This window comes from Pogona vitticeps, chromosome 1 (genome assembly GCF_051106095.1).
Source record: "Pogona vitticeps strain Pit_001003342236 chromosome 1, PviZW2.1, whole genome shotgun sequence".
Classification (NCBI taxonomy): domain Eukaryota; kingdom Metazoa; phylum Chordata; class Lepidosauria; order Squamata; family Agamidae; genus Pogona; species Pogona vitticeps.
This window is the reverse complement of record NC_135783.1, coordinates 299,460,751-299,485,743: the sequence shown is the minus strand read 5'-3', so window position 1 is coordinate 299,485,743 and position 24,993 is coordinate 299,460,751. Positions and strand designations below refer to the sequence as shown.

Genomic DNA, 24,993 nt, shown 5'->3' with positions numbered 1-24,993 from the left:
AGAGATGGGGATATGAATATCCTCACACGGGTGGCGTTAACAAGGGTCCAGCCCCACTCACTGATCCACCACGGACACAGATGGCACGATTCTACCAATGGCTCCGCAGCGCACAGTCTGCTCACCACTCTTCAACGTTGCAGCGAGACTTGTCCTCCCGCCTCCTGCCAGGAGTGGCAAGTGGAGCGCATGCTGCAGAGCCATTGGTAGAATCATGCTGTCCACATCTGTGGTGGATCGGTGAGTGGACCCTCATTAACACCACCTGTGTGGGGATATTCATATCTGTATATGATTATACCCATCTCTAGTTAGGAGTTCAATTCCCCACTGTGCATCCTTGACAGGGGTTAGACTCGATGCTGCATAGGGCCCCTTCCAGCTCTGCAGCTCTAAAATGATGACGATTCAAAAATGCCAGACACAGTCAATTAAAATTATAAAAACATCGACTGGTATTACATGACAGCTACAAGTTGTAACCCAAACCTAAGTATCTGTTAAATATCAGTGCAATATGTATGTTGCTTCTAATATTGCCATTTTCTGATGTTGTTATTTCTGAGATCTGCAACTATCTTACAATACTGTGTGAATTTTTAAAAATTTGTTTCCAAAGTTCTGATGACCGTGGTAACTACTGATGTGTCTTTCATCCACAAGTGACATTTTTCAATTACCAGACCTCTGCATTTTGTTAGTATTTCCAATTCTTTATTTTCAACCCCGGCATCCTCTGGGATTTTTTTTTTTTTTTTTTTTTTTTTTTTTTTTGCATTATGACCAGTGTAGTAATTTTGCCACTCTGTCATGGCTAACTTTGTAATCTGTTTGTGCAACCTTTGGACATTCACAGATGAGGTGGAACACAGTTTCATCTTTTTCCTGGCAGAGTCAACATCTGCTGTTATCATTAATGCCTTGGATTTTAGCGTTTGTCACATTGGTTTGGAGTGTTTGCTATTGTGCAGCAAAAATCAAGCCTTCAGTTTCTTTCTTAAGGGTCCTCCATTTTAGCTATGCCTATGTTGAATTATGGTCATGCTTTCCATCAATATTTCTCAGATGTTGTCCATGGAGTAATTTATTTTTCCAACTGTTTAGTTTGTTTTTCAAATTGTTGTTTCTTATATTGAGCCTTTGTTTCTGTTGTTTTCAAAATATTCTCCATTTTCACTGCCTTAAATAATTGTTCTCTACTTGTACTAATATAATCAATCACTTCTTTTTAACTCCACTACTACCTACTGTATTTGCAGTACTCCACGTCCTTCAATTTTTTGTCATAAATATAATCTGTCCATATCACTTTTTGGATGTAGTGCACGATGCATGTTGGTTAGTTTCCATATTTTTGATCCAATTCTTTTAATTCATTTTGGATCCAGACTATTATTCCAGCTTGGTATCTAATTACTGGAACTGCCCATGTGTTTTTGGTTTTGATTGTATTCCCACCATTTAATTTTGATTTTAAAATTTTTCGCAGTCTTTTGACATATTCCCTTAATGTCAGTTCTATAACTTTTGTGTGCAGGATATTATCTGCTTATGTTATTCTAAGGTATTTATAATTTTCATCACTTGAGAGTGATTTTATAATATTGCCATTTTTAAACTCTAGTCCATCTGGTTTTTGGAACTTGCCATGTTTTATAGACGGAGTTGCACATTTGTCAAATCCAAATTTCATTTGAATATCTTCGCTAAATATTTGCACTATGTTTAGCAGTGATTCTATCTTGGTGGGACTTTTTGCATACAGTTTTAGGTCATTCATGTATAACAGATGATTGATTTTTCTTGCTTTTTCTGAAATATGGTAGCCCAATTTAAAATTATTGCCATGGGGATTAGTGAGATGTTAAACAGCAGTGGTGACAAACAATCCCCTTGAAATATTCCTCTTTTGATGTTGACTTCTCCAATTCCTTCACCACAGACCATAAGGACAGTTTCCTATTTTGCCATGTTTTCCTTGAGGAACTTTTACTAATCCCAGAACTTTTTTAGGCATGTGTTAATCCAGCTGTGTGACAATGAGTCAAATGCCTTTTTATAGTCTATCCAGGCCATGTTAAGATTTGTTTTTCATCTTTTTGCATTCTTCAGTATAATTTTATTAATAAGCAGCTGATCTTTCATGCCTCTTGACTTTTTAAATTTCCCTTTCTGTTCAGCTGGGTACAGGGAGTTTGCAATTAAATAATTATATATCGATCTTGCAAGTACTGCTGTGAGGAGCTCGAACATTGTTGGAAGGCATGTAATTGGTCAATAATTTACTGGGTTCGTTGCCCTTTTGATTATCTTTTATTATAACAAATGTGCAACCTGTTGTCATCCAATCTCCTGTTGTAGAATTTTGAAGTAAGTGATGACATTGCACTGCTATATGTTGATGGAGACTTATTAAATGCTTTAACCAAAATCCGTGCAGCTCATCTGGACCAGATGCACTCCAGTTTTTCACGGTCTTTACTTGCCTCTTAATCATTTTTGTTGTTATTGCAATATCATCCATATGTTTTCCTTGAGTTTCTTTAATCCTTGAGGCATTTTTGATATTTCTGTTCACCTTTTTCTCTCTCTCTCTACTTTTCTCCTCTTTCCTTCTCTCTCCCCTGGATATACTAAAAACTCTCCTCCCCCTTTCAGCTTTTATATCCTCCTCCCATACTGGCACAATTAACTACTCCTCCTTTTCTCCTTCTCCCTCCTCCACCAGACAGATTTCAACTTTCTCTTCTCTTTTCTTGTCTTCTACAGCCAACTCTTCCCATTCTACTATTAGTTCCTTCTCTCCTATCTCTGATGTCTCTATTCGTGAAGACGGCTCATTCTGTCCCTTCTCTCTTTTTCCTATCTCTCCTTCACAATCAATCGTCCTTTCTCTGACCAATTTGCATGATCCCAGTATGTAGGATATATAATTGACTGCAAGTGTGGGGAAACACACAATATTTTTAACTAGGCTGCTTACATAACTCTTACTTTATAGTCATTCCTTTTTGTGACAAAAGGATTCCTTATGCAGATCTGCATGGAATGCAGTGATTCCCATATGAAGATTTAATATGAAGTGGGGAATGCTGTCTAGTCCATGGGCCAGAACCTCAAAGGGAATTGTGCAGCGTTTATGGGTAGTCATGCAAGCAATGGTGTCTCTGCACATAGCTGTCTGTGATGTTCCCACATCCTTGCAGTCAGGAAAATGATTGTTTGCCCAGCGAATCAGAGAACTGCTTTCGCAGTTTCCCTTGTGTCTGTGGTTATCTTCAACAGCATTTTCTGAATAGTATGTTGAGCCCATGTAACAGATTGTTTGATGTGGTTTGGTTACTATATGCTTATATTACTAGTATGTCACCTTGGAAAGATTTGCGTCTTAGAAACAGAATATAAATAATCACTAAAAGTACATACCCAAGAGTTGTGAAGAAAGGTTAGTATCCATGTTGTTAGAAGCAAGCATCCTCAACTGCAGTAGTAAGTTTGTAAATTATTGTCTCTGGTAACTTCTTTTGATTTTGTAGTGGCCTACTGCCCAAATATAATTATCGTTATAGACTGAAAATAAGTTCTATTTTGGGTGTACTTCCTTCTTGTTCATAGGAGATGTCACCACTAGAGATGGGAGTATTTGTATACAAATATGAATATCCCCGCGCAGGTGGCGTTAACGAGGGTCCAGCCCCATGGGGCCGGACGGTCCACTCACTGATCTGATGCGAACGCAGATGGCGTGATTCTACGAATGGCTCCTCAGCGCATGATCCACTTGCTGCCACTCTTCAACCTTGCAGCGAGGCTTATTGCACCACCTCCTGCCAGGAGTGGCGAGCGGATTGTGCGCTGTGGAGCCATTTGTAGAATCGCACCGTCTGCGTCGGATCGATGAATGGACCGTCTGGCCCTATGGGGCTGGACTCTCGTTAACACCACTTGTGCAGGGATATTTGTATTCTTTTACAAATACAAATACTCCCATCTCTAGTCATGGTCTTTCAGTCTTATTTTCTGCCCAGCCCTTTCCACACATCATCTGTAAATATGGTTCAGGTGTCGTGACAAATGGTATGTTCTTTTGTTTAAAGGAGCCAGAAGCCTCAGAAGAAAAGAACAAGAGTGAAGCGGCAGCCACTGCACCAAGGAGTGTTGTAGAATTTGCCAGTTCTTCACCTGCCCCCAAAAGAGCTCGGGAGGACAGCACCCTTATGCCTCTTATCATTCCTGTTTCTGTGCCGGTGAGAAGGCTAGACTCTCAAGATGTTGGGAGGGGAAAAAGTGAGGATGGAAAGCAGCAGCAGCAGCAGTTCATGGGGAATGACTGCAGCATTTCTGAAAGCAAGCCTTCTGTTATAGTCACCCGGAGGAGATCCAATCGCAATTTAAATGCAGATGGGTCTGCGCAGGTAGGCCAGTGATGTTGGGAACTCTGGGTGTGAATGTAGGGTGTGGATGAATCCTCCCAAGTTTTGTAAAGTCAGTTCTCTTGTGTGTTTCTCAGTGGTTCTCTGTACCTTGACTCTCTCTGTGTAGTAGCTGTGGCGTGATCCAGTGTCTGTCCCATATTCACTTAACATACTACATGGCTGTTCTGTTTTGCAAGCTATTTAAAAGTTGAGGTTTCACTGGGAATGGCAGGGTAAATTACTTAGTAGCCTAATAAAATAGCCATTCTTAGCAGCTGTGTGCTGGAGTTTGTGATGGTTAATACTTTGGGGGCAGCCTCATTGGCACTCTGTCTGCAGTGTTCTGAATCCATGTCTTGTTTTTGTGGTCTTACAGCTTTGAAATGGATTTTAACTCCAGACACTGAGTTTTCTATTATTTGGTGGCTAATTTGCAAGACACAATGGCTTTGCCCATTCCTGGTATTAAAGTGGAAAGATATGCTAGTTAAAGGAGCATGAGGCAACCCTGCAACCTGTTCTATACCCTAGTAATTGGCACACACTTTGGGGCTAACACACCCTGTAGCCTTTAGGAGACATTCAAACATGCTTTGTACCCAGGTCTGTAACATTATGTGAGCATTTCCAGATCTCTGTTTTTTAGAAAAAGAAATCCCATGAAAAGGGGGAGAAGACAAAGGGTTTGAAGAACACAGTACCATAATTGTGTGTCTGTTAACTCAAAGCCCCTACAGCAATCATCCTTCCACAATCACATAATCATTCAGTCCTAATAGTGTAATAATTGTTCAATAACATTTAGTGAATGTAGCTGAGAAGAAAAGAGAGAGAATATTTCAGCACGTAACAAGTCTTTCTCTTCACCCTGTAATTCCACAAAATGGGTGATGGAGCACCCACAACGGAGTAGGCAATCCTTCAATCCTGGGCCGACAACCTCAGGCTGAGCCCTTTTTAGCACCACAATGAGGGAGGTCTCTTTCCACACCTTTAACCGTATAAATGCCAAATGGGATATGAAGGATCTGTTGTGGTTTTGTTCTCCCCTGGGGAGGGAGGGCAACCCCTTACTCTGCCCTGTTGTCATTTTAAAGTTGCACCGATACCCCTGATTTCAGTCTAGTTTTGCACATTTGTCCAAAGATAGTTCATACCGCTAAAAAGTATCATATCTGATATTAAAATGGTATAGTTGTCTAGTAACAATTGGATATGTTCAATTTTTTTGTATGAAACAAATGTGAAACACTAGCGAAACACATGAAGAAGATAAAAGGTGGTGGTGGTGGTGGTGGTAGTAGTAGTAGTGTGTCAGCAAGCTAATTCTGATGTATGGTGATCCTATTAAAACATTCAAAAGTGGTTTGCCATTTCCTTCTTCTAGGGGAACTCTGGGACTGTGCAGGTTGCCCAAGGCCACACAGGGTGGCTCTTCTCCCAGAAGGCATGGTGGGATACCTAACTCACTGAACTATCCAGCCAACTCAAGCAGTGACAGTAACATTAAAAACCAGGAACATGTTTTTTTTTTAAATTCTAATTTAGAAGATGGATCTCAATACTGTTCTTAAACATTGGAAGAATGGGGATCAGATATAATGTCTGAATGTATTCCTGAATGTGGGAACTATGCAGGAGAAAATGTTTTTCATATATTTCTGACAAGCACATCTCCCATCCCCTGGAGTAGAAGAATTGAGGTCTATAAATGGTTGAGACTGTCTTAAATAACGCTTTCTCTCTCTCTCTCTCTCTCTCCTTCTCTTTCTTTCTTTCTCTCTTTTATTTTCTTTCTTTCCTTAGCATGAAGGCACTGCTTCAAAAGAAGAAATGGAAGGCTTTGCACGGAAACCAAAGCAGCGGCCGAGACCGGAGCCTCTCTTCATACCCCCAAAGGCTGGCACCTTCATTGCTCCTCCTGTCTATTCCAATATCACTCCATACCAGAGTCATTTGCGTTCACCTGTCCGTTTGGCAGATCACCCTTCGGATAGGAACTTTGAGCTCCCTCCTTACACTCCTCCTCCAATACTGAGCCCTGTGAGAGAGGGTTCAGGACTGTATTTCAATGCTATCTTGTCTGCTAGTGGTAACACCGTTCCACCTCCCATAACACCCAAAAGTGCACACAGGACTTTACTCCGATCAAGTAAGTTTTTATGTCTTCATCTAAAATTGGATTATACAAACATTAAGGCTGGAAGAAAACATGAATGACAGTTGTAGGTGATGCTCATAATCTGTTGTCTTTCTATTTAGGTTTGGGTACTTCAAGTGTGAGCAGCATTGGTGGGGTCAGTCGCCAGCTTTCTGCTGGCAGGACTTTGTAGTGGGTGCCCAGAGCATCCAGACTGCCCAGCCACCAAAACCTAGAAAAATAAAACCAGAAGTGGATAGAAATCTAGTCTGAAAAATGTGTGTCATTTTGATGTGGGGCAGGGGGTTGTTTAGAACAGTAGTCCCCAACCTTGGGCCTCCAGATGTTCTTGGACTTCAGCTCCCATAAATCCTGGCCAGCAGAGGTAGTGGTATAGGCTTTTGGGAGTTGTAGTCCAAGAACATCTGGAGGCCCAAGGTTGGGGACCACTGATTTAGAAGTAAATCAGTACTCCTGGAGCCTTCTAGGAACTGCAGCTTGCCCTTATTTTTCCAGGGAAAGGAAGGGATGGAGGCTGCAAAAACATTTTGGGGAGCACATGTGGCCAAAGGTTGCACTTTCCCCATCCCTGAGGCATGCACGCACTCTGACCTTATCATGATAGCTTTCCAAGTTAGAAACCAGGGATAGAATCATCTAGATTGGTTGCCCTTAAGTGCTAGGAAAATTGTGTGATGATGCGATAGTTGTACAATATTTTTTAGCAAGCCAGATACTGCTTTGAATAAAAATACTAATAATTAGTATGGCGTTTATAAGCCTTTTAATAGGCAATGTGACCGTGAATTCATGATGTCCCTTTGTTTTGCAGACAGTACAGAAGTCACTCCTCCTGTTCTTTCAGTAATGGGAGAGTGCACCCCTGTCAGCATTGAACCGTAAGTGTTCAGAGGAAATAGATAAAGTGTAACCATCTACTTTTAATACTGGAACATCCTTTCCTCTTCATGGTAGTTAGAGAGTATATTATTAATTTATACCATCTATTTATGCTATTTATATGGTACCTTTATCCCCTTAGGGAGACCCAAAATAGGTCACAACAAGTGGAACTATACAATAATCACAGATTTTTGCAATGCCATAAAAATTATACTTCAAATACTGAAACATTTATCAATATTAAAAGCACAATTAAAAAACAATTTTAAAAACATTTTAATAACTTGTTCAAATTTCTGAATTCAATAAATACAGCTTTCCTGCGCAAACACCCCTTGCCCCCCCCATTACTTAAAAGCCTGCCTGTAGAGGGAAGGTCTTTTCCTGAAGACAAAAGGACAAGAGGGAGGGAGCCAACCTGGCTTCACAGAGCAGACTTTCGCTAAGGATGAACTAAGCAATCCCTAAAATGTGTTGGGTTTTCCTTTGAAGAGATGGGAGTGAATTGTACCAGTTGCTCTTCCTGGTATTGACACCCACATACCTGTCTTTCTTAGCTTCGAAATCTGAGTCTAACATATTGTTTCAAAGAGGCAAGATGAAAATAGAATCTCAAACCTTGATTATGCAGTGAGAATTCACAGATTTTACCATAGAGAAACATTTTAGATGTGTTAATCTCATCAGACTTTGACCTACGAATTTATACAAGCCACTTACTGGTTTTCATAATGGCTATTGGCCTCTAGAGCTCTCTTTCACATCATACTCTCTGTTTTCATTACTTTGGAGATGCCTTATGGGTGCTCTTGGACCACCCACAAATGATGCATGCTCAAATAAGCAGTGGCTTCTTTACATATGACCCGAGACAAGGTGTATAAAATAAACTACCAAAAAAAAACTATTCTTTTTTCAGCAGTGTCTTTCTCATCAAAGCCTTCTTTCTATGTATTTGGTTTGATCTTAGTTTAAGGACTCTCTCGCCAACATCCTCTTCAGTGTCTATGTGTAGAGCTCCGGCTGCAGAAACAGCAGCTGTGGTGCAAAACAGGTTACACAATTAATCACACAATCATGCATGAGCAGTACCTCGTCAGGTTGCTATGACAGCTTTCGCAGTTGGAGCACCATGCATGTAAATATTGAACAGGATGCTGTTGTTATATGCTGTCAAGCCACTTCTGAATAACAGCAACCCTATGAATTAATAACACCCCTCCAAAGGTCCTTTTGTCAACAGACCCCTCAGTTTTTGCAGACTCAAGGCTGTGGCTTAGTTTGTCCACCTCTTACTTGGTTGTCTTTTTTCCTCCCTGCTGCCTTCAGCTTTTCTCAGCATTGTTATCTTTTCTATTGAGTCTTATCTTCTCATGAATCCATTTATTCGATTCATGCTCCCAAGCCACATATAGAGATATGAGGCCTATGCTAGTAGTTACTGATCACCTTTTCTCATCTGCTTTGCATTGTAAATGGAAATGCAGCGTCTGTTCTGCACTGTTGTGCAAAAGTAAGCAGACTTCAGGCTTTGTCCAGCTGTCTTCTTCCAGTCCACCTCTGTGCTTCTTTTGCTTCTTGTGCTGCTTTTGAAGTCAAGTGGAGCAGATCAGAGTAATGGCTTTATAGAAACAATTTATCGGCCTCTGTTGTCCAGTTGTACACATTTTTTTAATGGGAATGGAGAGGAAGGGGGTGTTCTATTTTTAGGTGAGGTTTCACGTAACGAGTCTTCATGTGCGACAGGAGTGTATTTTTAAATATCAGGTGTAGAGAATGTTTAACAATATTGATATAAAGGCATCATAAAAGATGCTGCTTTCTTTTGTGATTCATGACATGATTTAGTTCCAGAACATTAGAATCTGCTATCTCAGAATAATTAAATTTAGGGTTATTCTGGAAAAATAATAGAACACATCCTACTGGGGAGTTATTCCCTCATAAGTGTGCTAAGGTTTTTCGCTCCTCTAATGCTCACTTCAAGACACACAAGACACACAAAATGGCCAGCTAAGTTTTCTGGTTATTGCTCCTTATTTATGTGGAGAAGGCTAAAGCATTGAAGCCCTTGCTTTCCCCCCAGTAAGCGTTCAGAAGCTGCCTTGAAAATTCAAATCCAGCAGCTTCACACATCTCTTCTTGTTCCAGGGGATTGGAATCCATATTCCAGATAGGATAAAGATTGACCAATGGCAGCTCTCAATCTCGGCACCTCCCAAAAGGGGGGGGGGGAGGAGGCCCCTTTAGTAAAAGCTGGAGCCAGTTTTGGTAGGACTCTGTTCCCAGAACCTGTTGTGGGCTGGATCCCCTTGATTGCTGCTACACTGCTGACATTTAGCATCAGATCAGAAAAAGCCATTATAACAAATTGGGGATGCTATTTTAAGCCATGGTTTCCTTGGTTTGTCATGACATTTCAGAGGTAAATTGCAAAATATCCTTTAAGAAAAGCATTATTTTTATTCCTTTTAACTCATTCGCTGCCTAAATGTTTAGATGCGATCTGCTGCTGAAGTTCATCGACAGTTTTGGGGGAAGCCTTGGAGGTAACAAAAGTAGTCAAACGGGAAGACAGTTGTTATTTAGTTCTCATGCACTGTCACATGGACATAAACAGACATGCAGTTGTGCTGTCTGTGGGTGGCTTCGAAATCCTACTGCTCCATTCTTAGCCTCCTGGTTTCTAAGCTAGCACATGTTGGATGGCCGTATTCAAAAATTTGTATTTTGGGAATGCATCTTTTAGTGGTAATTTCAACAAATAACATAGGAATACAAATAATTTGGGGGGGGGCATTGCCACTCTTGCAACTCTAATGTACTTCAAAGAAGCAGATGGTTGATCTAGGCAAACTGGCAGCTCATAGATGTTGTGAAACAAGTCCCTTCTGAAAGATTCATTTCTTTTTTATAGACGGATCAATGTGGGGTCCAGGTTTCAAGCAGAAATCCCACCTCTTAGAGATCGATCTCTGGCAGCTTCTGACAAGGCCAAGGAGTTGCTGGTCTGGCAGCCGTGGGATGAACTTGAAACTAATGCATCTACCCTGGAGAATGGTAAGGATGTGAAAACATGAATTCCCCTAAGAAGTTTTTCAAATTTGATATGTGGTCAGCGGATCCTTTGATGGCTCATTCACTGGCAACTTGGGATCTACTATATGACTGAAATCCTGTTGTTCAAGCAAGTAGGATGGTGTCAACAGCCCACAATTGTAATATTTAATTTAACATACTTTAATATAAAGCTAGCTATTCCCCCCCCTTTTTTTTTTCAGGTTCTGAGGCCCTCTAGGGCTCCCTTTTGCCTTGGGGAAGCCTTCAGGAGCCATGGGATGGCATTTTGGAAAGACCTTTCCAAAAATAGCAGCCAAATGAGCAGTAGGTGTCCCGATTTCACATGTGGCAAGTTTTACATAGTAAAGGTTCTGTCCCCTCGCCTCCCTCAGAATCCAAAGACTTCCTCAAGTTGAAAGCCAGGCTCGGAATCTGAAGGGGGAGTAGGAAGCTATTAGATCAATTTAGTTGCAGTCTGATGACATCATCCTTCTTGCATGGCATAAAGGTACCATCAGGAGTATGGCTGAAGGCTTGGCAGGCTTAGAAGGAGACCCTTGGCCTTTGGGAGACAAGGACTGGGTAGATGCTCAAGAAGATTAGTCTGACAATTATTGGGCTGAAGAGTCCCCAAAAGAGATGGTTCTAGGTGACTAGGACTACATTTGCAAGGAGGATCTCTCTGATGGAGCTGGGTGGGAGCTGGGTCCACTTTAAGGTACCCAAAGAGGAGGTCTCCAATACAGGTTTGAATTGCCCCTGCAACCCTCTTGTTGGGTAGAGAAAAGAAAAGAAGGAACAGAGGAAGGAACGTGATTCCGCTCCCACTTGAATAGATGCTTGGCAGAGAATAAGACCTTAAGAAATTAGGTTCCCTGAGGTGCAAGAGGGAGAGTGCCATTATACCTGCCCCCAGTGTGAGCATGCCACCCCTCAATCAGGGGAACAGCCTTGAGGGAGAAGAGCCTCACCAGATGGACTGAACCTGTGGATTCACTGGAGAGTTCAGTGAAAGGAATGCTGTCCCCTCAAGACACTGGAGTCCTCCCAGTGAATGAAACCAGGGAGTGGCAGACTAATGGAGAGAGGGTAGATCTAATGTTGAAAACTGGGACTGCTGACTTCTCATAGAATAATTTGTTGCCTTCCCCCCCCCCCCGACCATGTTTCAGTATACCCTATTGAATTTTATTCACCGTCTATTGGTTGTGTGGATTCAGAGATGGCAGGTGGGAACCCAGCCGAGGCCGCCAGTGCCATCGGGCTCCCATCCCTTCTGGCACAGTGTTCTTAGGCAAAGTCTGTTTTTCTATATCATGCTGATCAAGATATGGGTGCTAGCCTTGGCTGTTGAATACTCTTTCTCCTTGCTGCTTAGCACTCAGACACTTAATATGGAAAATGACTTGAAACAGATGCATATACCCTGGCAAAATTGTGTCAAATAGTGAAACAGTTAAACTCCATATCTTCCTGCCCCCTGCCATGGAGGTGGGACAGACTCCAACAGAGCAGAATGATTTGACTGGGAACAATTAAGCAGTGGTGACGGTTCATTTTCCCAGGAAATCCATGATCAAGATTAAGAAAACAGGAGGTTCTAAACATTTTGTATAAACTGTTGTTTTGGTTCTTTCACCCTCCCTTCCCCTCCACCTTGCCCGACCTTGTCTTGGACATCTGTTTGTTGTGATGGAACAGTGGAGAACCTGGTAGCTGCTGCTTGCTCAAGTATATTTCCTGGAGGCGGTACCAACCAAGAGCTGGCATTTCACTGCTTACATGAAGCGAAAGGAAACATGTTGGTAAGTCTCCAACAGTCCTTGATGCATTTAATGAGACCTGGCAAGATGCTTGTTGGTATTAACTCTGCCATAGAATAACAATACCAGCTTGTGTCACTTGCAGGCTTCCACTTTGTCGCATAGGAGGTTCTCCCAGAACATCCCCTTTCTAATAAACATCAGATCCTTTTTGTGTAAGTGTGGTGTAATGGCTGAAATGTTGGCCTGGCCTTGGAAAATCTAGGCTTTAATCTCCGCTAGGTCTTGAAATTCACTGAGTGACTTTAGGCCACCTGCTGTCAGTCTGATGTAGTTTATGAGCTGTTAAGAGGGTGATGTGAGGAGAAGAGAGTTGTGATACATGCCTTAGTTACATCGTGGCTAGATTACTGTAGTGCCTACTTTGTGGGGGAGGGCCTTCTCTCTTGTTGTTCCCAGGCTTTGGAACTCCTTCTCATGGGAGACCAGCCTGGCCCTGTCTTTGCTGTCTTTCCGCAAACAGGCAAATACCTTTCTGTTCATGCAAGCTTTCCCTTAGTGACTGGCTGTCTGTGAGAGGTTTTTAAAAATGGGATGGTTCATATTTTTATAGATTTGGGTTTTTGTTGCTTTTCTTTTTTTAGTAATGCTTTCATCTAATACTTTAAATAAACTGTTTCTTTAATTATTTTCAAGTATTTAAATAATTTACTGTTTTTAGCTTTCAGTATTGTCCTTTTAGATTATGGAAGCTGTCCTGGGGCCTTTTTTTTAGTAGAAAGGTGGGGAAAATATTTAACTAAATTAATTAATTAAAAATAAAAATATATGGGGTAGAAATGCATAAGCTGCTGTAATTCATGTTCTCCCCTGGTAGAAACTTAATTTTAAATTATTTGCCTGTTATAATACAACTGCTTCTTTAGTAATTATACAAAAATAAAGTGTATACAGGCCTTCGTCAAATGTTTTCAGAGAACAAGTAATTTCCAGTAGGCTAATTTCATTGTATCTTCTGACTGCATTCTGCTTGAGTTCTAGTGACACCAGTTGATTTCCTAAAAGATTTAGGATTGCTTTGCCCTTTATTTATTTGTTAGCTTTGGATTATTGTTTACTTGAATGAACTGAATTATTAAACATGGGTGTTAACTAGCACTGTGAACAATTGTTAATTAGGATGGAATCCCTGAGTGGAAATTCTTCTTTAATTGGGCACGCGCTGATGTGAACCATTATCAAATGAGTTATTATTACCATGTAGGAGGAGAACATTAATTAATTATGGCCCAAATAGCTTCACTTGTAGGTGCAAAGAAGGACTGAAGCTGGAAAGGATGGGGAGGGAAAGAGTCTAAATGTAGTCTTTTGGGTTAAGTTAGTGGAGTAGAGGAACATGACGAAAATAAAGTTGGGCCCAAGGAAGTTTATGCAAAGTGTATTTATTAGCCATTAAGATGCTGTGTGGTTCCTTCTTCTTACACCGTTTTCTTTGTGCCAGCAATTTCACAGGTTTAGCTAAAAGGACTGAATCTTGTTTGCTTTGAACCTTATTGTGTGTGTGTGTGTGTGTGTTTGTGTCCCAGGCTGCTCTGACCAAAATGCTGCTGAAGAAGTCCGTGCGCCCTCCAAAGCACCCCCTCGCAGACTATCACTACACAGGTAGGCTGGCAACAAGGTAGTGGGCATGACTGCTGCTCTTTTTTGGCTGTGCTCTTTAATTGGGTGGGCAGAAGTGGGTTTCTACCCGCTGTCTCAGCCTGAGAGATACTTAAATATTTTGGAAGTGCGCCTTTATGCTCATGTGTTGGTAGCAATTCTGCTGTAACTGTCCTACTTTGTTCTCCATGCCTGCTGAGATGGGGGCAAGCACCAATTCCATGCGTTTTTCCTCCTCTCACTACATTTAGATTTGTGCTGTGTAATTGAGGGGATCCATGTGTATTTTGAGCATGGGCTTTCTCTTGACCCAGGATATTCAACATCTTGGCTAAAATCCTGTTGCACAGCTCCATGTGTGCACAGTGGTGATGATGTCATCAGCAGGGGAAAAATACTACTGATTAAAGAGATCCTCTGGGGGTCCCGGGGTGCTTGTGGCTTTTTTGCCTTATATATGAGTCACATGCACCTCAAAATCTCATTTAAGGAACAGCAATTTAATTTGCAGTGATTTGCCACTGCTGGTAATCTCATTCCTGTTTTACATATTCAGCTGTGCAGCTGGTTTTGAGAAATTATGTTTAAAGGATCAGAGAGAGTTAATCTATTGACTGGAACCTTCAGTAGACCCTCCTGTTGGTGTAATGCAGAGGAGACTGAAAAAGGAAGGAGGAACAGGCAGGTCACTTCCCCTCCTGCCAACATTAGTCCTAGGAACTTTGTCTCTTTGCCCAGGTGCTTTTTGTACATTCAAAGCTGCAAGAAGGAATCATGGCAAGCCTGATACTTGTCTCCATGTGGAAGAGAAGGGTGATGGTAGCATCTTGTTCAGCTCAATCATGCCGCAGTTCTCAACTACTGCTGCTCTAGGTGTTCAGGACTTCATCTCCCCTAATCTCTGACAATTGAGCGTGTGGATTGTGGCTCCTGGGAAGTCTAAAACATCTGGAGGACTAAAGGTTGAGAACAACTGCCTTGGTGGACATTTTGGATGGCAGGGTGATCAAAAACCAGTTTGATGTGTGAAGATACTAAAAATAGACAGTGTTACCAAGCAATGTTTCAATTAATTCATTGCTTCTTTGTACATGATACTTCTTCCCTGTGGAACCAAAATGCATCTGGATTCTGGAGTATCTATGACAACTTGTACTTAGCACATGGCTTACTTCAATAAGGTCTGCTTTTAGAAATGATACTAAAAATACCCTTTTGTATGTCAGGTGACATTTGTAGACACTTGCGAGTTTGATGAATCTGGACATTCAATAAAAGAAGCAGAGTCCTTTGTAAAATGCAAATGAATTACTGTGTAGGTATTATTTGCTTCTTCTTGATCAGAGGAAAGATGCATTTGGGATCACATGTACCTGTATCTTGCTGCACTTGAGAGCAAATTGATGCATTATCAGGTTTATCTATAGCCAAGAACTTCCTGTGTTAAAAATAGGATCAAAATATTTTATGAGCTAAACCTGGCTTTGGGGATATGGAAAATTATTGAGCTTTTTCCTAAGAACATCTCCTGTTTCAGTTAACTACAAGAGTGAAGAATACATTCCACAGAGGTTGTGAATACAGTGTAGGTGGAAAGTGTGCTGATTATATTATATGGCCCTTATATTATAGCAACATTCGGAATGTCTCTCAGTTTCTGATAGGGAATTGTGGGCTGCTTTCTGAGAAAAACATATCTGAAGGCTCTTTGAGCAGAATCAAGTATGTTCCACCAAGGATCTGAAAATTCTAGACAGAATGGAAGCAAAATAAGATCAAATCAGATATAAATTCTGCTCTTCTTGTATCGTGGGGTACAATGATTCTATTCAATTCAGACATCCCTTCACTGGAAGAAAATTGTTTTTCTCTTGAATGGGGTCACCTGCTGCAAATCAGAGCAAATTGCTTGTCCTTTCTATCACGGTTTATTGAAAAACATAAGGTTTTTTTTCTCCTAGTATAGGACATAGAGACAGAAAGAGGTAACCCAATAATATAAATAATAAGATAAGTTGGGACAATTCATACCTGACATATTTACGTCAGGAATGGAGTGGGTAAAACACACCACCCTATTAATTGCAAATGTCTGAAGTTATTTTTCACAGCTTCACGGGTGACAGTGTCAACAGATGTACAGTTTTTAGCACCCTTGACCATTTAAATATTATCTTTCAAGTGTTAGTTTTGTTAAAAAGTAAAAAGAAGTTTAGTGAGCCAGAGGTGGTTGAGCCGAAAGTCAGAAGTTCGTTTCTTCACTATGTCTTGTAAGAGAAGAGCCAACCTGTGTGGGCTTGGACAGGCTGCAGGATCCCAGAGCACCCGCAAAAGGAAGGAATGGTGGGCTGCTTCTGAGTACTATATTGCTAGAGTACCCTGGAAATGGGGGCCATAAGTTGAAATCAGTTTGACAGCACATAATTATTTTTATTTTAGAAATTCAAAGGCAGCAGTATGTACTTCCTTTACACAGTTTTAAGGGGAAAGAGGTACAACAGACATAAGCAAGCAAAAGTGTTCACCCCACCTCTATCCATGAGAAAACCAGATGTAATACAAGAAGGATAACATCAAGTACAGTTAAGATAAAATACCAGATGTTCATTACTCCCTTAGTTAAAAAAAAGTTCAATTTTTAGGAAGAATAAAAAGAGATGTAATGGAGTTGTGGCTCATCTTTCTTTTCAGGGTCTGATAGATGGAGTGTGCTTGAAAAGAAACTCTTCAATAAGGGAATTGCCATCTACAAGAAAGACTTCTTCTTGGTTCAGAAACTTGTAAGTTGTTAATTGTGGCGTGCATTTCAAAAGAGTTGATCTACCATTCCAGGACTCATACATATATTGCTGACTAATTGACTTTAGGGTTACTGCCTGCTGGAGTGGAGCACTTTCACTACATACTATTGCAAGTGTTAAATTGAAGTGTAGTTTTAGTGTCTTAGATTGAACAATTCTATCCTAGCTTTTTAGGATCACATATTTTAAATCTGCTTTTTGGGTACAGCCCATTCTTCCTTTTGTGAAGGGGTGAAAAAAATCACTAGGTCCTCAACTCATATAGGAAGAGTTTGAACAGAGTGCCAGGTAAGTAGTGCAGTGGAGAAAATGTCATTTTACTGTGGTGTCTGGCATGGCGTAATAAAGTCACAACATAATTTATTTTACCTGTGACAAGATAATTTAGCTTTTCTGGAGGTGCCTCTAGTCTTAACAGAGATGAAGCGGTCCTTGGAAGTGGAATCTGCTGCTAACTGACCTTGTTCTTAGTGTGTCTTTACATGTCACATGGCAAAGACTGGTGATAAGGAAGTAGCCGAGGGAATCCCCCTGGGAGATTGTTTGAATCCTAGCTGCTTGTACTCCTTTTTTATTTCTTCACTACCACTACCCTGGGGAGAAACCTGAAAAAATTGTACTGTTTTCTTGTTGAGAGTTTCCCCCATTATTAGCTTCTTCAGCCCACTGGAGTGGATCAGAATTAAAAGCAACATTATAAAATGCTTTTTATATAGTTACTTAAGTTGTGGCTTATCTTGATCAAAGAATGCACCAAAATGCAACCACACTGTTGGAAACTGAATTGCCGTGTTGGGCTGAAGGAGCCACCAAAACCATCTCCTCTAGTTCCTATACAGCAGCGGTTCCCTCTTCCATACGACAAGCTGTTCCTCAAAACCCAAGAGCAGTGTACGTGACATTGTGCCAGGTAGACTTTCAATCTGTGAATCAGATGCAGCCTTTAAGATGCCCCATTTGGCTGCAGGCTTCTTCTGTGGTTACTTTTAAATAGAGATAAGAGGCTGATTAAAAGCTGTTGTGCTGTTGGGTATGCAGTTGAACTGTGCTTTGGGTTCTTGCCTGGTAAATGTCCAAAATTATAAAAAATGCCAAGAGGTAAGAATCTGGTCCTTCCCAGATTTTGGGCTCAAGCCAGTATCTTGCACCCTACCTAGTGCAGCCCCCCAACCCTCCTGAACTGGAATGCAGCTTCCAGGCTGAAGATGGTTCCCCACTCCTGATGTGGGCCATCAGAGTCATACACCTTGAGAAAAGTTCTCATGATTGTGGTCTGTATTTTTCCCCCTTGCATGTGAGTTTACTGTGCCAGACAGGAATGTAATTGACTTCTCTTTCCTTCTCCTATTTTTCTTCTTCCTCTCTGTTCCCTTCCCTGTATTCCAGATTAAAACCAAGACTGTGGCTCAGTGTGTGGAGTTCTATTATACATACAAAAAGCAAGTCAAGATAGGACGGAATGGGACCTTAATTTTTGGGGATGTTGATGCAACTGGTGAAAGAGCTGCGAAAGATGAAACTGAAGTAGACATAAAGGTAACATCCTGGAGGCTTTTATTATGCTAATAAAACATTTATGTTGGATAAGGCTAAAACTGCACGAAAGGTAGTAGAACCTTAAGTCGGAAGTGGCCATTTCTGTTTAACAGATTAACAATTGATGAAAATTGGAAAGTTATAGTTTGTGAACAGAAGCTGTTGAAGCAGTGCTCGCCTGGCCCCATTGGGCTCATACAGATACTTCTAATATCTTGAATTAAAACCATACAAGACAACATGCATCTACTAATTTGTGTTCCTTTTCTTATCCTTATAAAGAGCTCTCATAGGCTTACACGGACTCTTCCTCCCAGAACATACAATGAAGATTATGAAAACACTGATGATGAAGATGAAGCAGATGTAGAGAATGAACTGGTTATAAAAGAGGAAGTGGTGGAAGGGGATGAGTTGCACGGCAAGAGCAGCAACACAACACTTCCCAAACCCTCACCGGCTCTAAGCCTTGAGGACCAGGTAAGTGTTAGGTGTTTCATGGTCTGTAATTTATGCTCCAAGAGCTTTCTGCCCAATTCATTTTGGGATTACATTGGGTAGCTTGATGGAAATATTTCCCCAGATTGTGGTTTCTGTAAAAACGACATATTTCATGATGGGCATAATGAGAAAAGGAACTGAAAATAGAACCAACAGTATCGTCCTGCCCCTTTACAAATCTGTGGTGTGACCACACTTGGAATATTGTGTACCGTTTAGCCTAGAGTGCCGAAAATGGATACAGTAGACCAGAAAAGGTCAAGGAAAGAGCAAACCATATGATTAAGATCCCCCTTGTGAGAAATGATTGTAGAATTCAGTGTATTAAACGGTGGGTAAAGGGAGATGTGGCGGATTATGCATTTGGTTGGTGAAAATGGACAGGAACTCTCTCTTTCTCTCAAAGGAGTAGAACACAGGACCACCCACTGAAGCTGAACAAAGGTAGATCCAGAATAGCCAAGAATACAGTACATAACAAAACTGGGGAATTTGCTACCGCACAGTGGCTTGAACCCCTGATGCTTAATGTTGTAAGCTGCTGCAACTTGAGTAGGCCCATTGAATCAGTGGTGGTTTGGTGAGTTAACTTTTCCATAAGTGCCATTGATTCAAATGGGCCTACTCTACTTCTGACTTATGTTAACATAAGTTGCAATTGGGGTGGGGTCATTTGAATGGATGGGACTTGTAGAGGAGTTCACTCTCCAAACTGCACTGATTCGGTGGGCCTACCCTTCTATGATTGGATAGGGCGGTAGTACTTCTCTCACATCCTACTGGTGGGCTTCTCCTCAGTGTATTTGGTTGGTCACTGTGTGAACAGATTGTTGGACTGGGCAGGTCTTGGCCTACTCCAGCAAGGCTCTTAGATTTTTGTAACTGCCTTAGCATAATGCCTGGAAAGATTGCACCAGCATGACTCTGTATTATGCTGGGATGAAATGGATTCTGGTCAGTGTGGAACAATTACAGGAGGAGAGAGCCTCTGGATTGGGGTTCCTGTGTTTTAAAATTCCAGAGGTCAAAATTAGCTTCGTGGTGGGTGACCAGAAGTGAATAAAGGAAGGCCAGCAGGAGTATTTATTTATTTTATTTCTTTAAAATATTTTTACTTTGCCTTTCTCCTTAAAAGGACCCAAGGCAGTTTACATCATTAAAAAGATAATATTTAAAAGTTGAAAACAGTAAGTATACAGATATTTAAAAAGAATTAAATGGTATTATATTAAAAATGGTAGATAAAATCAATACTAAAAACACATTTAAAAGCAACAAAGCACAACAATTCTCTCTCAGACAGCCAGTCACGAAGGGAAAGCTTGCGTGAAGAGAAAGGTCTTTGCCTGCCTGCAGAAGGACAGCAAAGGTGGGGCCAGTCTGGCCTCCTGTAGGAAAGAATTCCAAAGTCTGGGTGCAACAAGTCCTCTCTCATGTCCCCACCAAATGCACCTATGAAGCTGGTGGAACCAAGAGAAGGGCCTCCTCTAATGATCTTGACACCTGAGCTGACTCATAATGGGAGATATGGTCTTTGAGATAGCTTGGACCCAGGCCATTTAGGTTAAAACAAGCACTTTGAATTTATTTATTTATTGCATTTATATGCCACCCATCTAGACATAGTCTACTCTGGAAACAGATCAGCAGTGAGTGGAGCTACTGTAAAAGGGGAATTATATGTTCCCTGCAACCAACTCCAGTTAACAATCTGGATGCGGCATTTTGCATCTGCTGGAGTTTCAGAACACTTTCCAAGGGCAGCCCCATGTAGAGGTCATTACAGTAATCCAGCAGAGATATATCACCATGACCAGATCAGACCTCTCAAGAAATGGGTGCAACTGTGTATGTTGTATTGTATGTTTCTCCCAGGCCTTCAAAAACCACTTCAGCTCAAGCTTTAACTGTTTTCAAAACAAGCACCACATGGAACTCATAATAACAATCTAACTTTAAACTTAGCTTACCTATGATATTTTAAGATTCTCCTTCATGGTCTCTGTGAATACACACTAATGGGTTAATCTGCACTCAAGCAGAGCAGTCTCGGAAACTTCCACAGCTTTAAGCACTTGGTGCCGGGACCTCCCCTACACCTGGCTATATAACTCTACCCCCGGCATTAGTGCCTCAGTTCTTTTCTCCATTACCGCTGTAGTAGCAGCTCTGTTCAGAACTTTGCAAGTAAAAACAAATTCTATTTCTTATCTTTTCTTTCTTGGTCTCCCTTGTTCATTCTTCTAAATAGCAAGTTGTTTCTTCTTCCTAGCTTTGCCTTTTAAAAAAAACGGGGGGCCTGCAGCTCCCACGGCTAGCCCTGCTAGTCAGTGATATTCCTGTCTGGGGTAGCACTTGTTTGGTGGCTCATAATTTGGCCCAAAACAGCCCTCTTTATCAATGGGCTTGTTCACACAGTAGCCCACAGTCCCATTTTAGCTGCCAGCGCCTGCATAGGCTCATAAGGAAAGCACTTATAAGAGTCAACCCTAAAACCCTGCTACTGTCAGGTAGACCCGAGTAATTTTCCTCAGGAGGGTCCTATTGTGCCAACAAGTTCATGCTGGACCAGTCCTTTTTATCTGGTACAGGAGCTATGAGCCTTTTCCGCCACCTTTTCTGCCACCACCGGTGCCCCACTCCACCTGGCACTGTTCTGAGCCACGGGCTAAGAAGTACTTTGCGCCTCCATCTATGCCTCAAAAGTGTAATGCTCCCTCAAACTCGGCTCTGGCAGCAAAGTGTCTGCGGGTTCGCCCTAACCCGATGTTAACCATTTCAGCCTTCTCTGTCCTCGCAACTGTATTGAGACTGAGTTTAGTCAGGCTCATACTAAGAAAGACTGCTCCCCTAATCATCAGAAGGACTTCTCTTATTTAGCTGGGACTCACAAGAGTCAGAAGGGGAGAAAGACATCCAACCAATCTTCCTACTCCCATATCAGCTGCTGTAGTAAGTCACCCTCCTTTACCATTAAAAGATAAGGAGTTCTTTGGTTGGTGTTTTTATTTTCTGGCCGCCATGTAGCCAACTACTCCTCTGCTATGGGTGCTTATCATTGCCACTTACTGAATTTGACATTGCCAATTCTGCAGGTAACTCCTGTGCACCTTCTGTGCAACTCCTGCAGCCTCCCATGTCACTACGAGGCAAGGGGGTGGACGTGTCACGAGCGCATTGCTGCTCGACATACCTTAAACCAGCATCCAAACGACTGAGGGTTGAGGACCTGCGGTTTGTTGGTGTGCGGCTTTTAGTTAGAAAACTGATGTTATTCTTGATAACCTGCCCAAGCTCCCGAAGGCGGCACGGTCATTTGCTGTGTAACAACTGCAAGAACCTGGTGATGCTCCTACCAGCCTAGGGCATACCGGGAATGTCAAAGGCCTCAACCCCCTAAGTTACCAGCTGCCACCCCCTAGACATGAGGGCAGGCAGCGCCCTGACCAACAGAACTGCAGGCAGGACTGCAAAACCAAGCGGTCTCTTTACTGCACCTGACTTCTCTGTCGTTGACCAGTCAGGCCATCTGGCCCCTCCTTTTTCCGATTGGTGTTCCTTCATGTTTAATACTTGGGTGCTCTCTATCATAGCTACCAGCTATGCTATTGAATTCAGTATACCCCACTGTCCTAGGCCACATTACGGCCACCATCACCACCCCCTTAAAAAAAAAAAGACAGAGGCCTCTGGCCCATCTTTGATTTGGAAGGCCTGAATTCTTTTATTACGCTACGTAGATTCCGTATGGCTTTCTTGGACTCTGTTATTCACATGTTACGTCCAGAGAGTTGGTTGGATGCTTGTTTTCGTGTTTTTAATTTATATTTTTCTTTCTTTTTGTTAAATTTAATTATTTAAAATTAAGTTAATTTAATATTTATTTTTTAATTAATTTATTTTAATTATTATTAATGATTGATACTACCTTGTTTCTTATATGTTTCTTTACTGATGTATTCTATTTTTGTTATGTTGTATTGTATAATTAATTATCTTTTCTTTTGTTACTTGTGTTATTTACATTACGTTACTAGCCCTTCCCCCTTTTCTCTTTCCCTTCTCTCCCTCCCCTCCTCTTTTTCGTCATGGAATGGAAGGCCTGCCTTCCCAGCGAGGGTCCCCAAAACATCTCCGTGATTACGGGTAGAGGGCGGTATGGCGTTGGCTCCGTCCCTACTCGTGTCAGAAGAACAGCGAACAGATGCTTAAAGGCTGTTCGTTGTTCTGAGACGGAGACCAACCCCCAGTACCGAGGTAGTCAGACCAGTCAGCCCTCCACTCTACGCCTGGTGTTGTTGAATGCCAGGTCTGTATCTAACAAGGCCCAGCTAATTTACGATCTCATTCTGGAGGAAGATGCAGACCTGGCTTGCATAACCGAAACATGGATTGGCGGAGAGGGGGGTCCCCCCCTCGCTCTCATCTGTCCGCCCGGTTATGCTGTCCAACACCAGGGTAGACTGGAGGGCCGGGGGGGGGGGTGTAGCCATCGTTTATAAATCCATCTTGGAGGTAGCTAGGCGCTCCTCGGTGGTAAAGCCGGGTCTTGAGGCTCTCCACGTGTCGATTGGGGCCAGGGATGGTATTGGGATCTTGCTGGGTTACCGTGCTCCCCGCGACCCAGCCATTTCCCTACCGGAGCTGGCGGACTTTGTCTCCGCGGCACTGTTGGGCTCCCCGAAGCTTTTGGTTTTGGGGGACTTTAACGTGCATGCGGGGGCAGAGGTTTCCGGGCCAGCTCTTGAGTTCTTGGAGACCATGGCCTTCTTGAACATGTCCCAACATGTCAACGGCCCCACACACGTGGGTGGTCATACACTAGACCTGGTCTTTTCCACCAATGGGAGCGAGAGTGATCCGATGGTGACTGACCTTGAGTCGGTACCCTTGTCATGGTCGGATCACCACCTAATAAAATGCACCCTTAAAATGGCTCTCCCCCCTCGCAGGGAGCAGGGACCTATTGTTATGGTCCGCCCTCGAAGGCTACTGGATCCGGTTGGATTCCAGGAAGCCATGAGACGGGTTACGGCTGACCTGGCTGGCGCTCCTGTCGAGGCTCTGGTCGACGGCTGGTTTACCGCCGCGACTAGTGCTGTAGACACGATCGCTCCTGAACGCCCTCTCCGCCGCAGAGATCGCCCGGCGCCCTGGTATAACCAGGATCTCCGGACATCGAAGCGGGTCAGGAGACGGCTAGAGCGCAAGTGGAGAAAGGCCCCGACGGATTTCAATTGTATAGCTGTTAAGGTCGCTACTAACCTTTACCTAGCGAAGGTAAAGGCTGCTACTCGAACATATCTCGCTAACCGGATAAGCGAGGCTGCTAACCAGCAGGCGGAATTATTCCGTATAGTACGCGACCTATCCGGAATTGGTCCGAGTGATGGGCCTCCCCCTAGTTTTTCACCGGACCAATTTGCAGCATTTTTTAAATCAAAAGTGGAGGCCATCCGCCGGGACCTCTCTCCTTTTTTGAATACAGTGAGTCGAGCAGAGATGTCCAGCGCTCCGTCTTGCCCGGTGACCTTTGATTCCTTTCAGCCTGTCACACCCGATACTGTGGCCAGGGCACTTGACCGCTGTCGTGCCACCACCTCCTCCTTGGACCCTTGCCCGGCCTGGCTAATCAAGGCAGCCAGGCCTTCAACAACGGAATGGGCTACTGTAATAATTAATGGGTCTTTCCTTGAGGGCAGATTTCCTTCTGCCCTCAAGGACACACTCATTAGGCCCATTAGAAAGAAACCTAGCTTGGCGGCGGATGAAATTGGCAACTACAGGCCCGTCGCCAATGTTTCCTTCTTAAGCAAGGTAGTCGAGAGGGTGGTGGCCGATCAGCTTCAGGCGCTCCTGGATGAAACAGATGCCCTGGATCCATTCCAGTCGGGCTTCAGGCCGCGCCACGGTACAGAAACGGCATTGGTCGCCCTGTGTGATGACCTATTGAGGGAGGCCGACAGGGGCAAAATGTCTCTGCTGGTCCTCCTCGATATCTCAGCGGCCTTTGATACCATTGACCACGGTATCCTCCTGGGGAGGCTCTCTGAGTTAGGAATAGGAGGCCGGGCTTTGGCCTGGCTCCGTTCCTTCTTGGAGGACCGCCCCCAGAGAGTACAGCTTGGGGAGAGTGTCTCGGCCCCGTGGAGCCTCAATTGTGGGGTTCCACAGGGGTCGATTATCTCCCCAATGCTGTTTAATATCTATATGAG

At 42.7% G+C, this 24,993-nt stretch overlaps 1 protein-coding gene across 6 annotated transcripts in view; it reads left to right on the top strand.

Annotated features, from left to right (window-relative positions):
• The window catches only part of MIDEAS (mitotic deacetylase associated SANT domain protein), a 92,767-nt gene that overhangs the window by 54,410 nt on the left and 13,364 nt on the right, over nucleotides 1–24,993 (top strand). For 5 of the 6 annotated variants that reach the window (XR_002302040.3, XM_072986203.2, XM_072986204.2 and 2 more), the window contains exons 3-11: nucleotides 4,098–4,415; nucleotides 6,222–6,567; nucleotides 7,388–7,454; nucleotides 10,376–10,518; nucleotides 12,220–12,323; nucleotides 13,868–13,943; nucleotides 16,632–16,720; nucleotides 18,128–18,277; nucleotides 18,560–18,757. Coding sequence is in view for 5 of the 6 variants with exons in the window: in XM_072986203.2 (XP_072842304.2) it covers nucleotides 4,098–4,415; nucleotides 6,222–6,567; nucleotides 7,388–7,454; nucleotides 10,376–10,518; nucleotides 12,220–12,323; nucleotides 13,868–13,943; nucleotides 16,632–16,720; nucleotides 18,128–18,277; nucleotides 18,560–18,757 (1,491 nt within the window). In the remaining variant the exon portion in view is untranslated. The remainder of the gene's footprint in view (nucleotides 1–4,097; nucleotides 4,416–6,221; nucleotides 6,568–7,387; nucleotides 7,455–10,375; nucleotides 10,519–12,219; nucleotides 12,324–13,867; nucleotides 13,944–16,631; nucleotides 16,721–18,127; nucleotides 18,278–18,559; nucleotides 18,758–24,993) is intronic. The other variant, XM_020810167.3, reaches the window with a different exon arrangement.